The 20460-nt window shown below is 33.3% G+C and overlaps 1 protein-coding gene across 3 annotated transcripts in view; it reads left to right on the top strand.

Moving 5' to 3' along the window:
- The window catches only part of CACNA2D1 (calcium voltage-gated channel auxiliary subunit alpha2delta 1), a 333502-nt gene that overhangs the window by 301832 nt on the left and 11210 nt on the right, over positions 1-20460 (top strand). For all 3 annotated transcript variants that reach the window (XM_084897069.1, XM_084897071.1, XM_084897070.1), the window contains 15 exons: positions 650-710; positions 3810-3907; positions 5501-5588; positions 6575-6637; positions 7301-7404; positions 8174-8260; positions 9769-9836; positions 10214-10252; positions 12055-12126; positions 13000-13152; positions 13239-13291; positions 14933-14988; positions 15309-15438; positions 17240-17349; positions 18323-18405. In XM_084897069.1, coding sequence (XP_084753195.1) covers positions 650-710; positions 3810-3907; positions 5501-5588; positions 6575-6637; positions 7301-7404; positions 8174-8260; positions 9769-9836; positions 10214-10252; positions 12055-12126; positions 13000-13152; positions 13239-13291; positions 14933-14988; positions 15309-15438; positions 17240-17349; positions 18323-18405 — 1265 coding nt within the window. The remainder of the gene's footprint in view (positions 1-649; positions 711-3809; positions 3908-5500; positions 5589-6574; positions 6638-7300; positions 7405-8173; positions 8261-9768; positions 9837-10213; positions 10253-12054; positions 12127-12999; positions 13153-13238; positions 13292-14932; positions 14989-15308; positions 15439-17239; positions 17350-18322; positions 18406-20460) is intronic.

Raw genomic sequence — 20460 nt, 5'->3', positions numbered from 1 at the left:
TTGCTCATTTTTTTTCCTGTTTAGTACACTTGACATTTCCACTGATCTTTCCATTCCTAATGGATATTATCCTCTGTGCTTCTCATTTGCTAGATTTTCCTCTATGATCACTCAAACCTTAGCGGCCCAAAACGGGGAAAGAATAGGCTTGTGTTTTCAAATGGAGCCTGTTTCACATTCCAGTTTTGTCTCAGACTTAAATATTTGTGTGTGTTTATCCTTCCACTTACTAATCCATGCTAATGTGAAAAATGTTACTAATTCACTCAGGCATTAATTGGTTTATTGAAATCATTTTCTTTACCATATATCATAAAATTGTTATGTTGACATTTTAAATACCTGTGATGAATTATTGATAAAAAATTATTTTTAAAAGAATATTTTGGTTAGGATATGGTTAGTAAATGGGAAAGTTATAAACTTAGCATTTTCTCTGATAAAACTGTTTTAATCCATGTTACAAAATTAAAGTTTATTTTTTTTTAAGTATGGAGGATAGTTATATTAACTGATGTATTTCAGTTTAGAATATACACATATTTTAATTTTCTCATTAGATTATATTCCTAATGCCTTCTTATTACCATAGACTCTCAGGATATATATTCTTGATTGCTTATCTAACCCTGTAACATTATCTTTGCAGATTCAGAGACACTGAAGCCGGATAATTTTGAAGAATCTGGCTATACATTCTTAGCACCAAGGTTGGTTTGGTTTTATTTTATTTTTATAGCTTGTATGAATGATAACAGTTCTGAATTTGGGTCCACATTGCTGCTCTGGGTTAATGTCATGCCAAATTATGGAACCAAAGAAAACAAGAACTTTAAAAAGTAAAAGAATCCTGCTAACTCATTGATTTACTCATTCGGGTGTTTACTAAGCAACTACTATGTGCTAAGCACTGTGCTGATGTGGGAATACAATAGTGAACAAGACAGATGGAGGCTTTGCTTTTGCTGGAACTAACTAGGCAACAAGAATGAAGAATTGTATGTTTGCATTTGTATGTCTACACATGCACACATACAAAAAACAAACACTCTCTGTTTTTACATGTTATATACACACACACTCATATACACACAAGAATATATTTACCCTATAGAAGGTCTTACATAACAAACCATGCTGATTGGCTTCTGTGCTTCACCATCAGACATGGTAGAAAATAGAGGTGTGGACACTCCCAGAGAGGATAAATGGTCTCATTCCCAATTGGTAAGCAATGGACTTTAGCAAGGACTTAGCCAATGGGACATTTCTGTGTCCTAAGGCAGTGGTCGGCAAACCACTGCTGGAGAGCCACATGCGGCTCTTTGGCCCCTTGAGTGTGGCTCTTCCACAAAATACCACGTGCAGGCATGCATGTAGAGTGCAATTGAAACTTCGTGGCCCATGCGCAGAAGTCGGTTTTCAGCCTGGGCGAGTCTATTTTGAAGAAGTGGCTTTAGAACATTCAAGGGGCCAAAGAGCCGCATGTGGCTCGGAGCAGCGGTTTGCCCTAAGGCATATTCAGTATCAACCTGACTTCCTGGAAGATTGGTATTTTCCTATGTGTTTATGGATGGAGCAAATCCACCAGAGAAGGGAAGCAATGCTGTTGTAACTTGTGACACCTCAAGGAACACACATTAAGCCCTTTACATGCGTAAGTATATTTACCGCTCAAAAGAACTCTATAATAAATCAGTGCTATTGTCCTGTTTCACAGATCAGGAAACAGTTTTAGAGACGTGAAATAATAGTTTCCTTTTTACTCCAAGATATGAGCATAGATCGAATACACAAATACTGATTGGTGTCAAAAGAACAGTCAGTACTAGTATATCTGAGTAAAACGTTTTTTGTAGGGAAGGTTTCCTGAGAAAGTATTCAAAGAGTTGTGAAAAATAAGGTAATTAGGAAGTTGGGATAAAAAATAATTGGCAAGGAAAGACAGAAAGTTATGTATATAGGACAGCAGTCATATACTTTTGTCACTGTTATTAATGGGAAACAGTGTAGCAAACTTTAGAGCAGGACTTTCTGGGTTTGTTACCCGGATGCTCATTGTTATGGTGTGTTACTCAAATTCTCTTTGCTTTCAAATGTTGCTAACACCTACCTCAGAGTTTGTGTAAATTTCTAATGAGGTTATGCATGCAAAGTTTATACCAAAGTTCTTGGTAAGATATGAGCTCTAGATAAATCGTTATTATTTACGGTTGTAGTAAGAGGAAGGAGAGGAAAAGGGATTTAATAAAGGGTATTAAAAATAGTTATTCTAAAATAATTTTAAAGATATATATAGCCATTTTTGTTAATTCTTATATAAATGAAACTATTTGATCATGATTAATCAGTTTTTGTAATTTCCTCAATTTAAAAACTGCAAAAGGAAAACATTGAGAATTTAGATGCACAGAACATTCCTGCCTTAAAGAGGCATGCAGTCATAGGACTGAAAAGTCTAAAACATAGATTAATTTGGCTGTCTTTCTTGGATGTCCAGAAATGAGAAAGGCATTTCAAAGAAGATGAGTTAGAATGAGAAATAAATAGCAATTTTCAATAGGCTAAAGTTCAGTGATAATCTGTGACTTATTTAAGGTTGCTGAACAGAATGAAAACAGTCATTTTCAGTATTCTAGAAGTAATTTGCCAAATTTCTAATAGTAAAGATCTGCAGTTTCAAAGCCTTTTAAGTTACAAAGCTAATCGGTCAGAAACAGAAAGTGACCAAAAGAGATTACAGGCCCTGAAAGTGTCTTCAGCAAATTGAAGTCCGTTTTTTTTAAAGTCAGGCAAACATGTCTTCACCTTGCTGCTTCACTTTTCTAGGGAATCATTTTCCCAAAAGAAATGAACAATGATCAATGTTGTAAAAGTGATCACTTTTAGAGAAACAGTGCAAAATAGAAGGTATATAGCATGTTGTTAGCGATGAATTTAGAAGTTTTGGTAATGACACGTATTGTTTGGCTATGCAACAGACATGTGTGAATCCTTTGGGGGAAACAAACAAACAAAAAAAAAAAAATCTAAGAAATGGTGACTATCTTGATTCCTTAAGCTCCCAGGCCTGTGTTGAATAACCTTTAGGCTAATGGGCAACCAACATCAATGCTGTCTGCCTAACTCCATATTCACCTCTCAACTATCCCCATCAGCTTCTTGCTACTTATTGCCTGTGGCATAGACCCCACACTCCTCACGGTGGGTAATTTTCTGTGGTCCTATTGGATCATCTTATTACTAAAGAGCTCATTCCACTGACACAACATTCCATATCTTCTCACATTTTCGTTTTAAAAATTTTTCACTTTTTTCCATCCTAATTCAACAACTCTCCTTAAAAGGGTACTTTCAACACTTTCTAGCTTTTGATATTAGTAACAATCGGGTTACTATTTGATACTCTGATGTTTACTGTAATCAAAAGTAGTCAATATGTCTTTAGAAGACTTCAAAATGCAGCACAACTCAACCAGCAAGGATAAACATGCACACACACATACACAGGATGACACTGTTAATTGCTCACCACACTAGATACCTTCTATTGGTAGAGGTCAAAGTTGCTTTTGGCCTGGAGCTATGCGGTAACAGAAGGGCACAGAGTGAAAGTTCAAAGCACCTTGTGTGGTTAAAACTCTCCAATTAGGGATGTGAAGACTGGGTTCTTCCTCGGGGATGGTGAAGCCTAGTTAGGCCTCTCTCAGTCTTATGGCTAGTAAGAAAAGTGTTTCCACTTCCTATGATTATGTGTACATTTTCAATGTTTTGATTTTAATACCCAATATCTTAAAATATTTTTTCAGAGATTACTGCAGTGACCTTAAAATATCAGATAATAACACGGAATTTCTTTTAAATTTCAATGAGTTTATTGATAGGAAAACTCCAAACAATCCATCCTGTAAGTATGCATTAATTCACAATAATTGTTTCAGTGTGGTCAGATCCTCGTTCAGTTTCGTTTGTTGTGATGGTTTATTTACTTTATAACATTTTAATGGTAAGATGTAACAACATGACCCTAGTAAAGAAATGTTACTAGATTATTAAATAAATTCAAAATTTAAAAGCCAGAAAATAGATACTTGCAAGTGTTTAGATGGAAATAGGACATGCTTACCTTTGCTCCTTTCAAATTTAAGAAGCTTAATTTTGAATAATCTTCTGAAGGTTTTTCATTGCATTGTTCTTTTTTTTTTTTTAATATATTTTATTGATTTTTTACAGAGAGGAGGAGAGAGGGATAGAGAGCTAGAAACGTCAATGAGAGAGAAACATAGACCAGCTGCCTCTTGCACACCCCCTACTGGGGATGTGCCCGCAACCAAGGTACATGCCCCTGACCGGAATCAAACCTGGGACCTTTCAGTCCGCAGACCGACGCTCTACCACTGAGCCAAACTGGCTTCGGCCAACATTGTTCTTGCTATATAGAGGAAAACAAACATATAACACATATTTTCCAATTTACATAATGAGTTTTAATATGAATAGAATAAAAAGATATAAAGATAAGCAGTATTCCTTAATAGTTTGTTTTCTTGCTGACATTCTATTTTGATCACAACCTTGTAATTAACCTTCTATATTTCCCCATTTTATGAAGTAAATAAAATTGGGATAAAGAAATTTTAGTAGTCTTTATTACATTTGTCTTTTAGAGAAATTCGCATCATTCATTCTATGAAACTTCATAAAGATTTATGAATTCTTAGCTTTTAAAACATTTTAAAAATCTTTACTTTTATTCCTAAAAATTAAAATAATTAAAACCAACCAAAATGTTTGGTAAGCCTAATCTTACCCCCACCTCTCGTAGTAATAGCATAAGTAATACCACATATTCCTTACCGAATAAAATGAAATGTTGATATGAAGTTTTAGAGGGTACTTACAGGTTATTCAGAGCTTCATGGGCTTAGAGCAGAGGAGCCTGAAGAAAAAGTGTTTTTTAAATGTGTATTAATTTGACCCTTGGTTTTTATCATCTATCTTCCCTATTACCTTTGAACTTGGAGCTGATAGCATCCTTCACTAATATCAGTAGATTGCAAAAGCTTGTCTTGGAATAGAGATGGTGTGTGATAACTTATGTTCCTTGGCCAAAACAAACAAAAGCCTACATAACTATGCATTTTTATATTCATATATAAAATTGTCCATAAAATTATGCTAGTTTGAAATTACTACACAAAAGCAAAAGAGAATACTATTTCTTCATTGTTTCTTGATGGCATATTTCATTTTTCTTGTTAGCACAGTTCAAAAAATAAGTTCCCTCATTTAGAATTGGCTTTTCCACTACTAATTCTGACCATAGCCTAAAAAAAAAGTCCAGGAAAGATGAAAAATGCAGAAAATAAATATAGTATTTATTTTAATTTCATAGAAATAGTTTTCATTCTAAATTGCTTTTAGAAATAATATATTTGTCTCATTATCTTACCTTTAGAAGTATGTGGGTTTCATGGAGGGTCTCCTTTTTCTGTGTTAGGTAACACGGATTTGATAAACCGGGTCTTGCTGGATGCAGGTTTTACAAGTGAACTGGTCCAAAATTACTGGAGTAAGCAGAAAAACATGTGAGTATTGTTCTTTTTAGCATCTTTCTGGGGAATGTCTGGAGATACGCATCAAATCTAAAGTTTGTTATTTATCTTTAATAACAATTTATTGAGAAAATTATTTTGCAATTGTTGACAACTTGCATTTGCAGTTGTGGGTGTATGTGAGGAGTGACACCTGCCATTACTCAGCTTTACATGCAGTGTGTGCACTGACGTGTGAATAGGCATGTTTGTGTGTGTTTCTACATGTGGTAAAATAGGGTTCCTACCGTGTGCCCAATCAAGAAACTGACAAATCTGATGATGGTTCTCGTTTACACTCTCTCTTCCATCCATTTCCAATCAATCTTCAAATGCTAAATATTTATTCTAACAATGTTTTCCTCTCTTTATACGCAAAGTCCTAATTTCAGTTTTTAAGAAATTACAGCAACTGACTTTTATGCCTTTAATATTTCCCATTCCTCTGCCTACAACAATCCCCTGTCTATAATCTTCATATAACTCACACCAGTCTTAACTTTTAAAATGCAGTTCCAATTCTAGGCTAAAGGTGGCACTCTCCAGCATAGATTTTAAGATGATATTCATGAGCTGACCATTCTTAGAAGCTTGTACTCAAAACTTGACTTCCTATTTTTTCTCACCTTGTGCCTTTCGCTTTTATCACACCCGATGCAATCACTCTTCACTAGCTTTCTCTGTCATCCCTGTTAGCGCCTATTCCATCTTCAAAATTCAGCTCTATTATTCTTTTCCTATGATATGTCTTCCTTAAGCATCAGGAAGGAAGACATATCATAGGAAATGTCTTCCTTTTAATTAATTATTTCTTAGGTATTTTAGCTATTAAAACACAGTTGCATCTTTTGATATATTTACTTTGGATATCTGTATTTTAATAAATAGTTTTATTTATCTTTGTATCACCAACACCTAAATTAGTAACTTTCAGAGAGTCAGTTGAATAAAATATTTCCTTTTTCTGTCTTCTGTTCTAGCAAGGGAGTGAAAGCTCGGTTTGTTGTGACTGATGGTGGGATTACCAGAGTTTATCCCAAAGAGTAAGTTCAAATAACATCTGTAAAAATAAGAGCATTACAAAAGACTACGGCAAGACTCTGTTCATTACTGTATGAGAAAGCCATTCTTCAGAGACACTGATCATTATTCATACATTAAATTGGAATCACTGTTTAAAGTATACTTTCATTACAAAATATTTCATTTTTTATATAATTCTCCAGTAATGTGCTTATATTTGCCTATCATATATATTGCATAATTTAAGATATTTTAAATAATGTTTCTCTTTGTACAAACTAACCTAGTCAAATGAACATAATGGTTATAGCCTATAGACTATATTTGAATAGCACTTTATTGTTTTCACTGTACATCAATGAATCTTACCTCTGTTTATCTTCAGAACAGTCTATAAAGTGGGCTGGGCAGGCTTATTAATATTAATTGACCTATTAACTGACTTGTCCAGAATTACCTAGTTAGTAAGTGGCAGGGTAAAACGTAGGAGTCAGTTTTTTCTATAAGTTCAATGCTGATCTATTTCTTAGTAATGAGAATCATATACACCATTAATTACCACTAACTTGCTTGGGCATACCTGAGATGTATTCATATCGGTAATTTTTGGTTTTGTCCACAAAGGGAAATGTAAGTTATCAGGTAGATTAAAGAATAAAAATGATGAGCCATTTCCTCATTAGGGCTGGAGAAAATTGGCAAGAAAACCCAGAAACCTATGAGGACAGCTTCTATAAAAGGAGTCTTGATAATGATAACTATGTTTTCACTGCTCCCTACTTTAACAGTAAGTATTCCTTGAAATTTAGCTTTTACCATTAAAAAATAATAAATTATTCCTACTGCTTGCATTACTCCCCCAAAATATAACTTAATTGCTCAGAATAGTCATTACACGATATGCTGACATTGAAAAGTCAGAAGCATCTATTTAACTGAGGAGGTAAAATGCACATATAGGAAACAGTCATCCAATAATGTAGAAGCAGCTTATCTACTGGCATGCATAATACTATAAACATGTAGGTAAACCCTCATTTCACAAACTGAAAATATATTGAAGAATGCTTAATTTAAAAAAATGTAATTAATCGATTTTCTGTACTCTAAATATATTAAATATAGAAATTAATAGCCATATTTTAAAATATTGTTATCTCCCCCAAAAGTTTTTAATTTAATTAACCTCTGTGGAAATAGTTATTTATCCTCATTTTTACAAGAAGTTCAGAAAATTTTAGTTTTGTCCAGAGACATTATCTTCTTTAAATGCAAAGGCAGTTTGAGGATTTAAGATAAATCTTTCCACTTCAGCTGCCAATATTTTAGCAAATGTCATGAGGCAGAGGTTTGGCATGCACCCATTGTATTATGGAGTGCATGAAGCCAAGCTGAACAGTTCACATCCCAAAGGCAATTAATGCAAACCAATTCATGGACACTCCAATTACTCTGGCATATAGCATATACCTGTGCTAGAATAGTCATGAATTGAAAGAAATTCAAAATTATTTGATTTATTTAGATAGGTCTATTTTCCACTTTTTTTTTTTTAGAAAGTGGACCTGGAGCTTATGAATCAGGCATTATGGTAAGCAAAGCGGTAGAAATATATATCCAAGGAAAACTTCTTAAACCTGCAGGTAAGCATAAATATTATATACATACACATGACCAATATTCAATGTGACCCAATGTTTATATTAAAAAATGGGCAATGTTTATCAGAAAGTTTCAACCAAAACAAAGACAGAAAAATGTTTTTAAAAATAAAATATAATACCATCACTTCTCTTTGAGGTTGGGGAAAAAATAAAGTTGTTAGTATATGGAGTTGAGGAATTTTCTATGAAATATATATGTTTATATGCTATTGGCACAAATGTATGTAGTTAATTTAGTGTCATATGTAAAAATTCTAAATGCTGGATTGGTCCAGCATTCGCACTCTACAAATCCAACCTGAAAGACACATGAATATGCAGAAGGATACATACCCAAAGATGTGAATATTTGTAATGATGTGAACATGGAAAGTTTAGTTTCCGTTGTTGGGGTGAAAAGATAAATTATGGCATAACTATGCTATAAAAAGTATTAGGGAGGATCCATTTTTTTTTTAAGCTTCCAATAAAGTAAGTTGGAAAATAACAGTTGAAAGAAATCAAACAAATAAAACAGTTTGTAAAACTGAAGATTAATGGAAGTAGGCTGGAATGAGTAGATACAATAATGTATCTGTTATTATTTTTTCATTGTAATGATTCAGTGCTGTTTGATTTGTTCAGAGAGCATGCATTAGGCCACCTGGAGAAGGTTCATAAATTGCCTTCCTACTCCTGAGGGCAGTTTTATCCCTCAGTGGCTCAACTGCATTGTGAGATTCACTCCATCGCTTCTAACCAATACACCCTTCCTTCGTTTGCTCACTTGCTTTTATTCATTTAGTTATTGCTCAGACGCTTAATCATTCTCCCATTCTCTCACTCAACCTTTCATCTTCTCATCTAGTCGCTCTTTAGCCAACATTTCTTAATCACCTATGGCATACATTGCATTGGCCAGGTTAGGAAAGCCTCCTACAGTGGTCGGCAAACTCATTAGTCAACAGAGCGGCAAACGGCAGGTTGCCAGCCACATATGGCTCGCAAGCCTCAGTTTGCAGACCACTGCTCTAAGATATTCTATTTGAATGACCTTATATTTATAAGGCTATTCTTAATACTATCACTTTTTTTTAAGCTTATCAGCTATATTGGTTAAATGGCCAGGCTGTGGCAAATGAATAAGCTGTTTTGTAAATATAAATGAAGTTTAGGTGATAGATGAAGAACTATCAGCATTACTTTTTAATGCAAACCCCAAGAAATAGCACTGTAACCAACATTATATTCAACCCAAATTCAATGCTATTATATAAATTACCTGAATTATCAGGTAGCAAATATTTGTTGCAACTAAAATTACAGTCTTTTAAATTAATTCAAATAGACTTTTCAATGTATAGCTGAAATTAAATTGATTTTTTTTTTAAATCTCAAGAAACTTAATCTGCTCAGGAATTTTCAAATATGAGGAGTAAAATTGACATATGAGAATCATAACTACATTTTTAAAGATATATATTAATTTTTCTTTTACATATTTTCAGTTGTTGGAATTAAAATTGATGTAAATTCATGGATAGAGAATTTCACCAAAACATCAATCAGGGATCCGGTAAGATATATATATATGTTTTTTTTTAATTATTTTACTGTGTACTTACTCTCAAATGTGAATAAAATTAAAAGTAAAATCTTATACAGAAGCTAAATTTTCAGTGCCACTAAACTGAAACAAAATTATGAATTTTTTTTCAAAGATTTAAATCATTTAATATAAAAAGTAATATCATTTTAAATGCTAATGTAGATAACTATTGCTATTTTCTAAAGATAAAATAATTATCTTTTTTGTTATGGGAAACACTGATGTTTAATTTTTTATACTAGATAAATTACTTTTATTTTTATTTATAATTGCAACATGGTAATATGATACAATTAAAATTCAGTTTTACAAAATATGGTAATAATTGTAATTTTGTCTTTCAGTGTGCTGGTCCAGTTTGTGACTGCAAAAGAAACAGTGATGTAAGATAACTCTTTAAAATAAACATTTTAACTACTAGTATAATTCTTTTCTTATTACTCTTGCTAAGATTTTATTTAAAATAATCAAGTTTAAAAAATTAACTATGAAGTTGTGAACTACTTTAAATCCTTCTATTTAAAAAAAGATTATATTATGGGGAATTATAATAAAGGCGTATCAATAAGGACTGTATTCTCTTCTATCTCAATTCTGTTAGCTTCTTTTGCACCTATGTATCTTTACCTCTATTCCTGGGTGGGCATTTTCTAACCAAGGTATTCTTACTACTTATCCATGCAGTCCTTCCCCCGCTTTTGCATTTCCTCATAAGTTTGTTCAACACTGTATTCACAATGATGAGAAAGTGTTTGTTTGTTTTTTTAACTAAACCTAAGGATTATATAATCCTATATAATAAAGAGGTGATATATAAATTTACCATCACTATAACACACAAGATGACTGGCTGGCGGGAGGGCGGGGGGAAGGGGGGGGTAGTTGGGGGTGACCAGGCTGGCAGGCAGAGGCAGTTAGGCATCAATCAGGCTGGCAGGTTAGGGGGTGATCAGGCTAGCAGGCAGGTGAGCAGTTGGGAGCCAGCAGTCCTGGATTGTGAGAGGGATGTCCAATTGCCCTTTTAGGCCCGATCCCACTGGGGCCTGAACGGGGTTGGACATCCCTCCAGGGGTGCCAGATTGGAGAGGATGCTGGCTGGGCTGAGCGGCACCCGCCCTCCCCGAGCACGAATTTCATGCACCAGGCCTCTAGTTCATTATAAAGTTCTACTGACACGGATGGAATTTCACATTGCCTTCTGTTTTATCTCCATTTGAGAGTTTGAAAAAGCAAATGTGGACTTTTTCTTTTGTTCAGAAAAAAAAGCTGAAGATGCTTTAAGAATGAAACTAGAAAACTATTCAAAAAAAAAAAAAAAAAAATGAATAAGGAAGGATGTATTCCACTCCTCTAGTCATCTATTCCCCAATGAAGCAAGGGCTTTATATAATCTGATCACTTCTAGTCATCAAAATTATGTCATTAATTTATTTATTTTTATATTAGTTTGTCCATTTTTATAGAGATTTTGTACACATTGATTATGGGAACTATATTTTTAGAGCAAAGGTTTGGCAGGCTGTTCCACAGTAGGAAAATGGAATGACCACGTCCCCAACTCTGAAAACAGTGTTTCAAATTGTGGTTTTTATATAATAAAAACTATTATACTGATTTCATGCATTTACACATGATTTCAGTTAGGTGGGAATTTATTCCATATTTCAGGATTAATGATTTTTTTTCTGTCACAGGCATTTTTTTTGCTTTTAAATTTCAAATGATCTAACCAAGTATATATATATATATATATATATATCTCCCCAGACTTTTTTTTTTAGTCTATGAAACTTGGTGACTAAAATTCATTCAGAAATATTTTCTGTCAAGTCTTAAAAATGTTCTTAAAATAATAAATTATACATTATTAAATATTTTTATCTACTCAGTTTACCGAATGATTAAGGTGATTTTTGGAGTGGCAAGAAGATTTCTGATTTATTCTTATGATTTGTTAAGACTAGGTTAACAGTTTTAACTGGATGGATAGTGGGGATTTGATATGAATCTATGCATGCCCTTAATTTATTTAATCAGAATCTCTTGAGCATGTGTATCCAAGAGAAGACATAATCATTGGAATTTTTCTTATATTGTTATAAATATCTACAGTGTATCTAAGTAATGATAGCACAACCTTCTAATCTTTCTAAATATGTGTTAACTGTTATTTTTATTTTTATAGGTAATGGATTGTGTGATTCTAGATGATGGTGGCTTTCTTTTAATGGCAAATCATGATGATTATACTAACCAGGTATGTACCTAAAGAGTAACAGAACTAAGGTTTCCAAAGTATATTTTCCTACTCAACATTACAAAACCCTTTCATACCATAATAGAAATTGATGAGTTGTTTTATTTTTGTTATAAATTTTAAAGTACTTAATATGATGTAATCATTAAGATTTGCGTTCAAAATATAGGGTTTCCTTATGTTTGTCAGTTGAGTTCACTTTCTAGTACTCAACATAATTAAAACATATAGTTAAGGATGTTAACATGATATAAACTTTTTATTTTTGATCTCTCAGAAATGTAAAATATTCCCATATATTAAATACTTATCAGTTGATAGTGTCTAAGTTAATATAAGATTGCTTTGAAACAAGTAAAGTTTCTAATCCCAAATTTGTAAATTGCTTCATAGAAGATTTTGAACAAAGTAAAATTTTTGGTCAATTAATTTCATTTCTGAGTCTACATTTGTGACTTCTCTTAAAAGAAAAAGAAGGAAAAGATCTCTCACCAATGACCGTTTTTCCTGACAATGTTTATGGGCTGGAGTTTAGGATAAACTCTAGGGTAGTCCTCTAATACCCTGTGGATGGGGCTCACTCCAGTTCATCACAGTCCCTACAGATTTCTTTCTCAAGTCCCATCCATTTTCCTTATTTGTGCTGTTTCTCATCCTCAGGAGGCATCTGATTGTCCTTAATGCTAAACAAATTGTGTCCATTCCTTCTTCGGATATCATCCGGAGTTTTTGAATTAAGCTCATTGCACTCTTTTGGAATATGAGATTCTGGTTTTAAAACTCCTGAGTAGTTTTAGTACATGATTCTTTGTATTATTTCTTTTCACTGTACTGATCCAGGTATTAATATTTTACTTTTTTTTTTCTGTGCAGATTGGAAGATTTTTTGGAGAGATTGATCCAAGTTTGATGAGACATCTGGTTAATATATCAGTCTATGCTTTTAACAAATCCTACGATTATCAGTCAGTGTGTGAGCCTGGTGCTGCGCCAAAACAAGGGGCAGGCCATCGCTCGGCATACGTGGTCAGTGACATCCAAGTTCCCCCTCCCTCTCCAAGAGACACTCAGTGTGGATTAAAGCACTGACTTTTTTATTTTCTGTTTTCTAGCCGTCAATAGCGGACATACTACACATTGGCTGGTGGGCAACAGCTGCTGCCTGGTAAGTCAAAATTGTATTTTTATTGGTGAGGAGAGAAAGATGTAAATTGTTATTATGGGAATTACATTTTTATTCCCAATAACGCATATCGGCAATATATATTTATAAATAGTTCTTCTAGGTGATCTTTGTAAGGCTATTACAATCATTCCCTTTTTTTCAATGTGAAAATAATGTTATGCTCATCAAAATGCCAGCCTTTCCAGAAGCTTATTTTTTCTAAACTCAATTCCTTAAATTGTAGGTGTTTTTATCTCTTCTATTTACTGCATTCCATATTCAAGTTGGATATCTTCATCTATTAAATTCCTGACATGATGACTCATCTTTCCACCTCTTGACTGTTCATACAGAGGCTGGCATAGTTTTAGAGGCATCAATCATCTTGCTGAAATGGATCTAATTATTTCTTTTCACTGAATCCAACCTCCTTCACCCCCTCACCTATACCCTGCCACCTATGAAAATGAGACATTTAAAGTGCTTAGTGAGGAACTCACTGTGGAAAGTCTGAAAGATCAAGTTTGTCATTGTTCAGTTCTGCTTAGTCAAGTAACAACCTCCTGTTGTGTCTGGTATCCATTCTCTCCCTCCCTCCCTTCCTCGCTGTGACTATATTTCTTTGTTATCAATGTCCAACTGTGTATTGTCCTAGCTTTATTCCAGGTAGGTTAATCTTTACATTCATTTGATATTGAGGCTTTCCCAGATAAAAATAGATTATAAAGTAACAAAAATTTAGATTACAAAATCCATTATTCTAGGAGGGGGTGGGGGATTGTGAAAGTGAGATTTCTGAATCTCATATTGAGCCCTAGCTAGTTTGGCTCAATGGATAGAGTGTTGGCCTGCAGACTGAAGGGTCCTGAGTTTGATTCCAGTCAGGGCACATGCCTGGGTTGCAGGGTCAATCCACAGTAGGGGGCATGAAGGAGGCAGCCAATTAATGATTCTCTCTCATCATTGATGTTTCTCTCTCTCTCTCTCCCTTCCTCTCTGAAATCACTATAAATATATATATATATATTTTTTTAAATTTAAATATATATATATGTAAATAAAAATATATATATATTTAAATTTAAATATATATATATATATATATTTAAATCTCATATTGATTCTGATATACTTGATTTCCTTTATGTTATTTTCACTAAACTCAGTTCCACATGACTCTATACTAATATTTGGCTCAATTGTCCTTTATTATAAAATTGAAATGTTCTATATGCCACATATATATGTACCATATTTCATAAATGTTACACTGTATATTTAAAAATATATTCTATATTATAAAGTAAAAAGTTTATAAACCCACAACAAAAATGACTTTTACCACAGAGCTTTAAAAACTAAAAGGAGAAAATTCTGACCGTTAAACCCATACATTGAAATATTGATATTCTACAGATCTCATATCGTGTCTCCTCACAAATGTGTCTCTCTTTTGGTTCTACACACCCTGACTTCATGACATCTTCAACAGAAATAATGTATATTGCTTTGTATAATTTAAGAATACTTATATAAAATACTTCTAAAGTGTTTATTAAAAATTCCTCACATTTTTATTATATAATTGACAGAGGAAAATATGTAGATTTTAATCAATAATTACTCATATTTAAAATCCAGGTCTATTCTACAGCAGTTTATCTTGAGTTTGACTTTTCCACGGCTTCTGGAGGCAGGTAAGTAAATGCTCAGATATTATCATAAAAATTAAAATATTCTTTTTAGATGTACTGAATTTAACAAACTCAAAGTTTGTGTGATAGAAAGAGAAAGAGAATCATCCATCATTGGCTCTAATTCAAATATATAACAGCTGCAAAATAATTTTTCCATTGAAAAATTGCTGGCCACCTATTAAGGACTACCTCTGTAATACTAGCAGTAAACAGCCAATCAAGGTGCCCGCCCTCTTACAGTTGTTTTGCTCCCTGTGAAAGGAAGACTGTGGGACTGCCTACCCTGTCCCTTCCTGATGGTGATCTTTGTTTCCCCACAGTTGATATAGAAGATGAGGAATTTACAGCCTCTATATCGAAGCAGAGTTGCATCACTGAACAAACGCAGTATTTCTTTGATAATGACAGTAAGTCCTTCAGTGGTGTATTAGACTGCGGAAACTGTTCCAGGTAATTTTTTTCCTCATTTCTGGATCGAAGAAATTATATTCACTTTTATAGTCATTACAGAAAAAAGATCAGAGATCTTCACTTTCTTTGTAGTTTCTTTAAAAATTATAGTTTTTAAATCTCATTCTTAGGTAAGTTATAATCCCTTCAACTATAATAAATGGTATTTTAAAAGTATCCACCTTAGGCAGAATAGAGAAATTCTATTATATTTGTGTATTTTCTTATATTAAAATGTTTCTAATTAGAGAAATTTAAAAAATTAAATTATTCATTCTAATAAGATTAGAATTAATTATAACAGTAATTCCAAGGCAGGTGTATGATTTTTTTTTACCTTTAGTTACTAAACAATTTTCAGTGTTGTGTGTTCTAATTCAAAACTGGGAGAAAATATTTCCAAAGGTTAAAGTTAGTCACCAGTATCTATAGAACATCTTGAAACACTGTTGGAAGAGATGGAGAGTTTAGTTTGGCTGCAATGGGTTAGAGGTGAGGTGGGGAAGTTTGGTTTTCCGAGGAGAGTGATATTCCATGTCACAGGTCTGCTGAGAACCCAGCAGAAAAGCAAAGAGTTGGTATACTTTGTTTTTAGCGACTGCAGGTGGCTATTTGAGAAGAAATGTTAACATAGAGAAGAGAAAATACGAGGAGCTGAGGTAATCTGAGCACATGAAAGGGCTGGAATTGTTAGTTGCAAAGGATTCAAAATAGATGTTTGGAATAGTTAAAAATATTTTCAGGAATGGGTTAGCTGAAACTGGCATGAATTTTTAATAAGCATGTTCAATAAGATTGAACATGCTTATTAAAATAATAAGTCATATTGAACAATAAGCATGTTCAATATGACTTTATTTAGCTAGCCTTTATGTCCTGGGAGGAAGTAGAGAGTATGAAAAGGAGAAGGAAGGGGAGGATAGTCAGACATGCTGAACTCAGTAAAAAGCAGACCTCCTTGTGTAGAGATTAGTATATTAGGCTATCCTCTATCAATGTTTTACAGACACATCAGAGAGAGCTTCAGAATTCTTTGGTCTTCCATTAATTGATGTGCAGTACTAGCAATGTGTGCTTTAAAATAACTAAATTAAATTGCAGAGATAAATGTAATCAAGATATTAGAATGAACTGCAAAATATCACTCCTAAGGACAGAGTTACATTTTTATCTTGATTGCTAAAGCCAGAGAAGCAGCTTAAGATGTGAAAACGCACACACACAACAAAACACTACATGGAATGTAAAACTCTTGATTTTCTCCATTTGTCTGTTTCCAGTTAAGCAGTTACCACCATGTTTGGCAATTACAGTTAATTTACAATTAATTATTAAAGTGTTCGCCTCAGTCACATTTCAGGTGCTCAGTAGCCTTATTGTCTATCATATTGCATAAAGAAAATAAAATTCCATCATCACAGAAAGTTGATTGATCTAGTCTTGGCTTGGGCAAGGTGATTAGGCATATTTGCAGTCTGAGTTTTTGTATGTGTAAAATAAAAAATGTTAGTTCTCAATGCAAAATTGGCACTATTTAGTTGCTGAAACTCATAGAATGTTTTAACATGCTTAAAACAATTTTGCATTTGTTATTCATTTGAGAAAGGTAATAGGTGCATATTCATACATAAAACACATTAACCTATCTTCTAAACTCATTTTTCTTCTGTTTTACTGTTTATGTTGGTGATACTTCATGTTTCAAGATGTGATATCATTTTAATATGTTAAGAATCTTTGAAAATTATTTCTTTCCCAAAATATACTGTTCTGTTAATTTTAAAAAATATTTTCTTCGTAGGATATTTCATGTAGAAAAACTTATGAACACCAACTTGGTATTCATAATGGTTGAGAGCAAAGGGACATGCCCCTGTGACACACGACTGCTCATACAAGCAGAGCAGACTTGTATCCTTTGACACTAGAGGTGTTTGGGATGGAAAATCATCTTGAAATAATGCGTTTTTAACCTTGTCATGTTGTTTATGCTCATCAAAAGAAAAACATTACAGAGTGATCACCGCACAGGAAGAATGGACCCCTCACGCAAAATGTGTTTTGGATGTCAAGGCTGATGTTGCTATACATGCACCAAAAGAATAGAAAAGGTTTCTTACTCACAGAATGAAGTTTGGTGGCGAGAGCAGTGCAGATTCCCAAGTATCAATAGATAGGGAAATGGCCTGGGAGGAGCAACTGTCTCGGTTAGGCAGCAGTGCTGGGTTCGAGCTTGTGTGGTTCAAACTTCCCAGGCAGTGCCAAAGGAGGGAGCCCTCCACGCTGGCTCTCCTAGATGCGGGGCAGAAGGAAAGGGGGCATTGTGGCTTGAAAGCTGTCAATAATCCAAAATGCAGTCAGATATGGTGTATGCATTCAATGGAATATCATTGGAATATCATTAAGTCTTAAAAAGGAAACCCTGTTGTTTACCCCAGAAGTAGTTTTAGCAGTTGTAGCAAACAAAATGACATGCAATGACTATTAAGCACTTACGCAGAGGTTCTACAGAGCACCTATAATTGTGTTTATTTTTTAGCATTTGCCCCTGCTATTTTTGAAAAAAGTTCTCACCTATGTTTGGAGTTGATATTTGTTATTAGAAATTGGTTTATGTCTATCTTTGTCCCCAGGATTCTCCCCGGTGCTATTTTACAAGTATAACTCTGTTCATTCATCCACGTTTATGTGACAGGGACACATGTGGTCAAAATTTAAAAAGTTCATATCTTCACACAGCTCTAGTCTGACAAGAAAAGTTTGTGGCAGTGTAGTTCCTTAAATCCCTAAGTACTTGAACTGGTTGTGTTGGGTTAGAGTAATGACATAGGTATCTCTTACTTGTGTGGGGGGTAATTTTATACTCCTTAACAGCATTCTTTAGCTGATGGTCCTGATCCTTGTGTTATGGTTAAGCAACCCAGATACCGAAAGGGGCCTGAGGTCTGCTTTGATAACAATGACTTGGTAAGACCACGTTTACTGTATTAAAATACTTTATCTCAATGGTCCTAATCCATAAGAATTTAAAGAGCTATGGTGTTTTCATTAACATGATGTACAATACTTTCTGGTAATTATATTTTTCATTTCAATATTTTCCATAGTTAGAATAAGCTTACCAGTTGCTTCTTCTATCTGTCCTTTCCACAAAAATTGTACTTTCAAACATAATTCCAATCAATTTACTAATAATCCAACATTAGAAATCTGATGATTTTAAAGACTTTCATGGGCAGTAAATGTTACATATGATATATGAGTTGTCTGACTTCATTTATATTCCAACTTTTATTAAAGATATAAAAGTTGTTTTTATTAACATGGATTTCTTATTATTTTATAATCCTTTTTACATGGTTTCTGATTCTATCATAGATTAGATATATATTATTTCTCTTAACATATATTATTTCTCTTAACCTTAGATTGTTTGAAATTAGATCAGGTGAATTACACAGGGTTAACATATTAAATATGCTTTGTAAAATTTTATTTATTAACAAACTGCTGATTTTTCTATAGGTCAGCTGCTTCCTCTAACACTACTATCACTGTGACAGTAATCAGCTTTATGCTTTTAAAATTATTTTAGTTAAGAAACTTTACTCTCAAACATAAAGGTTACAAAATGCCTGTCCACTTTCGAAAATTTAATTTTAAATATAATATTCAATTCTCTGATTCTTCAAGCTGTGCCTGTACATTTAGTGGTTTGCATACACAGAGCATTATTATCTTAGGAATTGTTTATTTTAAAAATAGGACCAATCATTTACTGATTGATATACATTTATAGAGGTTATCTATTTAGAATAGACTTGTCTACTACATCCTTTTGCATTTCCATAGATACATATTACTCAATTAGATAAATTATAATTGGTGCAAAGAATGGAGATTAAGGCTAAAAAAGCAAGATGTTTTAGCAAGTATATCTCTGAGAGGAATACTGATTATTCCCTTTGATGGGGAAATGATTCAGAATTGCTAATTGTTCTTTTTCATTTTACCCAGTTAGGATTAAATAAAATTCAGATATGAGGACTTAGGTTGTTATATCTACTACACTTTCAGGAGCTTTGCCTTTGTCAAATCATTCCCCAAAGAATGTTGTATGTGTGACCAAGTGTAGTATCGCTCATCAGCTATTTGCCATCAAAGACTGAGGTTAAGTTCCTTCAGATGAACTTTAAAGATCATACAAAATCCCTGTTACTCAAAACTATTTTACCCTATGAAGCTCTATATTTTTTGATCAAGGCATTAAAAACATTCAAATTCCTATAAATTATACAGTGGATTGTGGGTGAAAGTACAACTCTTGCTCTGTAGCTTAATGTGCTAATAATGTCTGTTTCTTTAGCAGTGGAATGTTTCAGTAATGCTTATTTGCAATGGTCATTGTGAATCTGCTCTGGATGGAGGCTCGCAAATTGCATGAAATCTCATCTTGTATGTCTCTTTCTGTACCATGTCAGCTCCTACCTTCATTTTACTGCAAGTTTTCATGTGGTGTGGATGGTCAGTCACTTTCTCTAATTTTTCTTTGTGTTTGGCTCGAAATTTTAAAAAATAATCCATAAATGCACTATAACTGTCCTGATACCAGGTTATTAAAATATCAGAAACTAATTGTAAATAGCTAATTTCAAATGTTGTATAAGTGTCTAATCTTAAACTGAACATAACATTCTATATTTATTTTTTTAAAAACCTGAGAAAAATACTGATTTTTAAATAAGTCATTGTGGGGGAAAAAAATTATAGATGCTTCATGATGTCTCAATTTTATTAAAGAGAAATACCTTAAGGACAATTATTAGAGCTGGTCATCTCAATTTAATCATTATTTAATAATTCAATCATTCTACTTTTTTTAAACAACTTTTTAGATTTTTACTGCCAAAATTGTGATGCTCTTATTGTATAAGTGCTTCCAATTTCATTTTACTTCATATCACATCATCTATGGCAAAATAATCATTATTAACCTTTTGCCATTTACTGAATTACATAACC

This window comes from Pipistrellus hanaki (genome assembly GCF_964339955.1).
Source record: "Pipistrellus hanaki genome assembly, chromosome: 10".
In the NCBI taxonomy this organism is placed as follows: Eukaryota; Metazoa; Chordata; class Mammalia; order Chiroptera; family Vespertilionidae; genus Pipistrellus; species Pipistrellus hanaki.
This window is presented reverse-complemented; position numbering and strand designations above follow the sequence as displayed.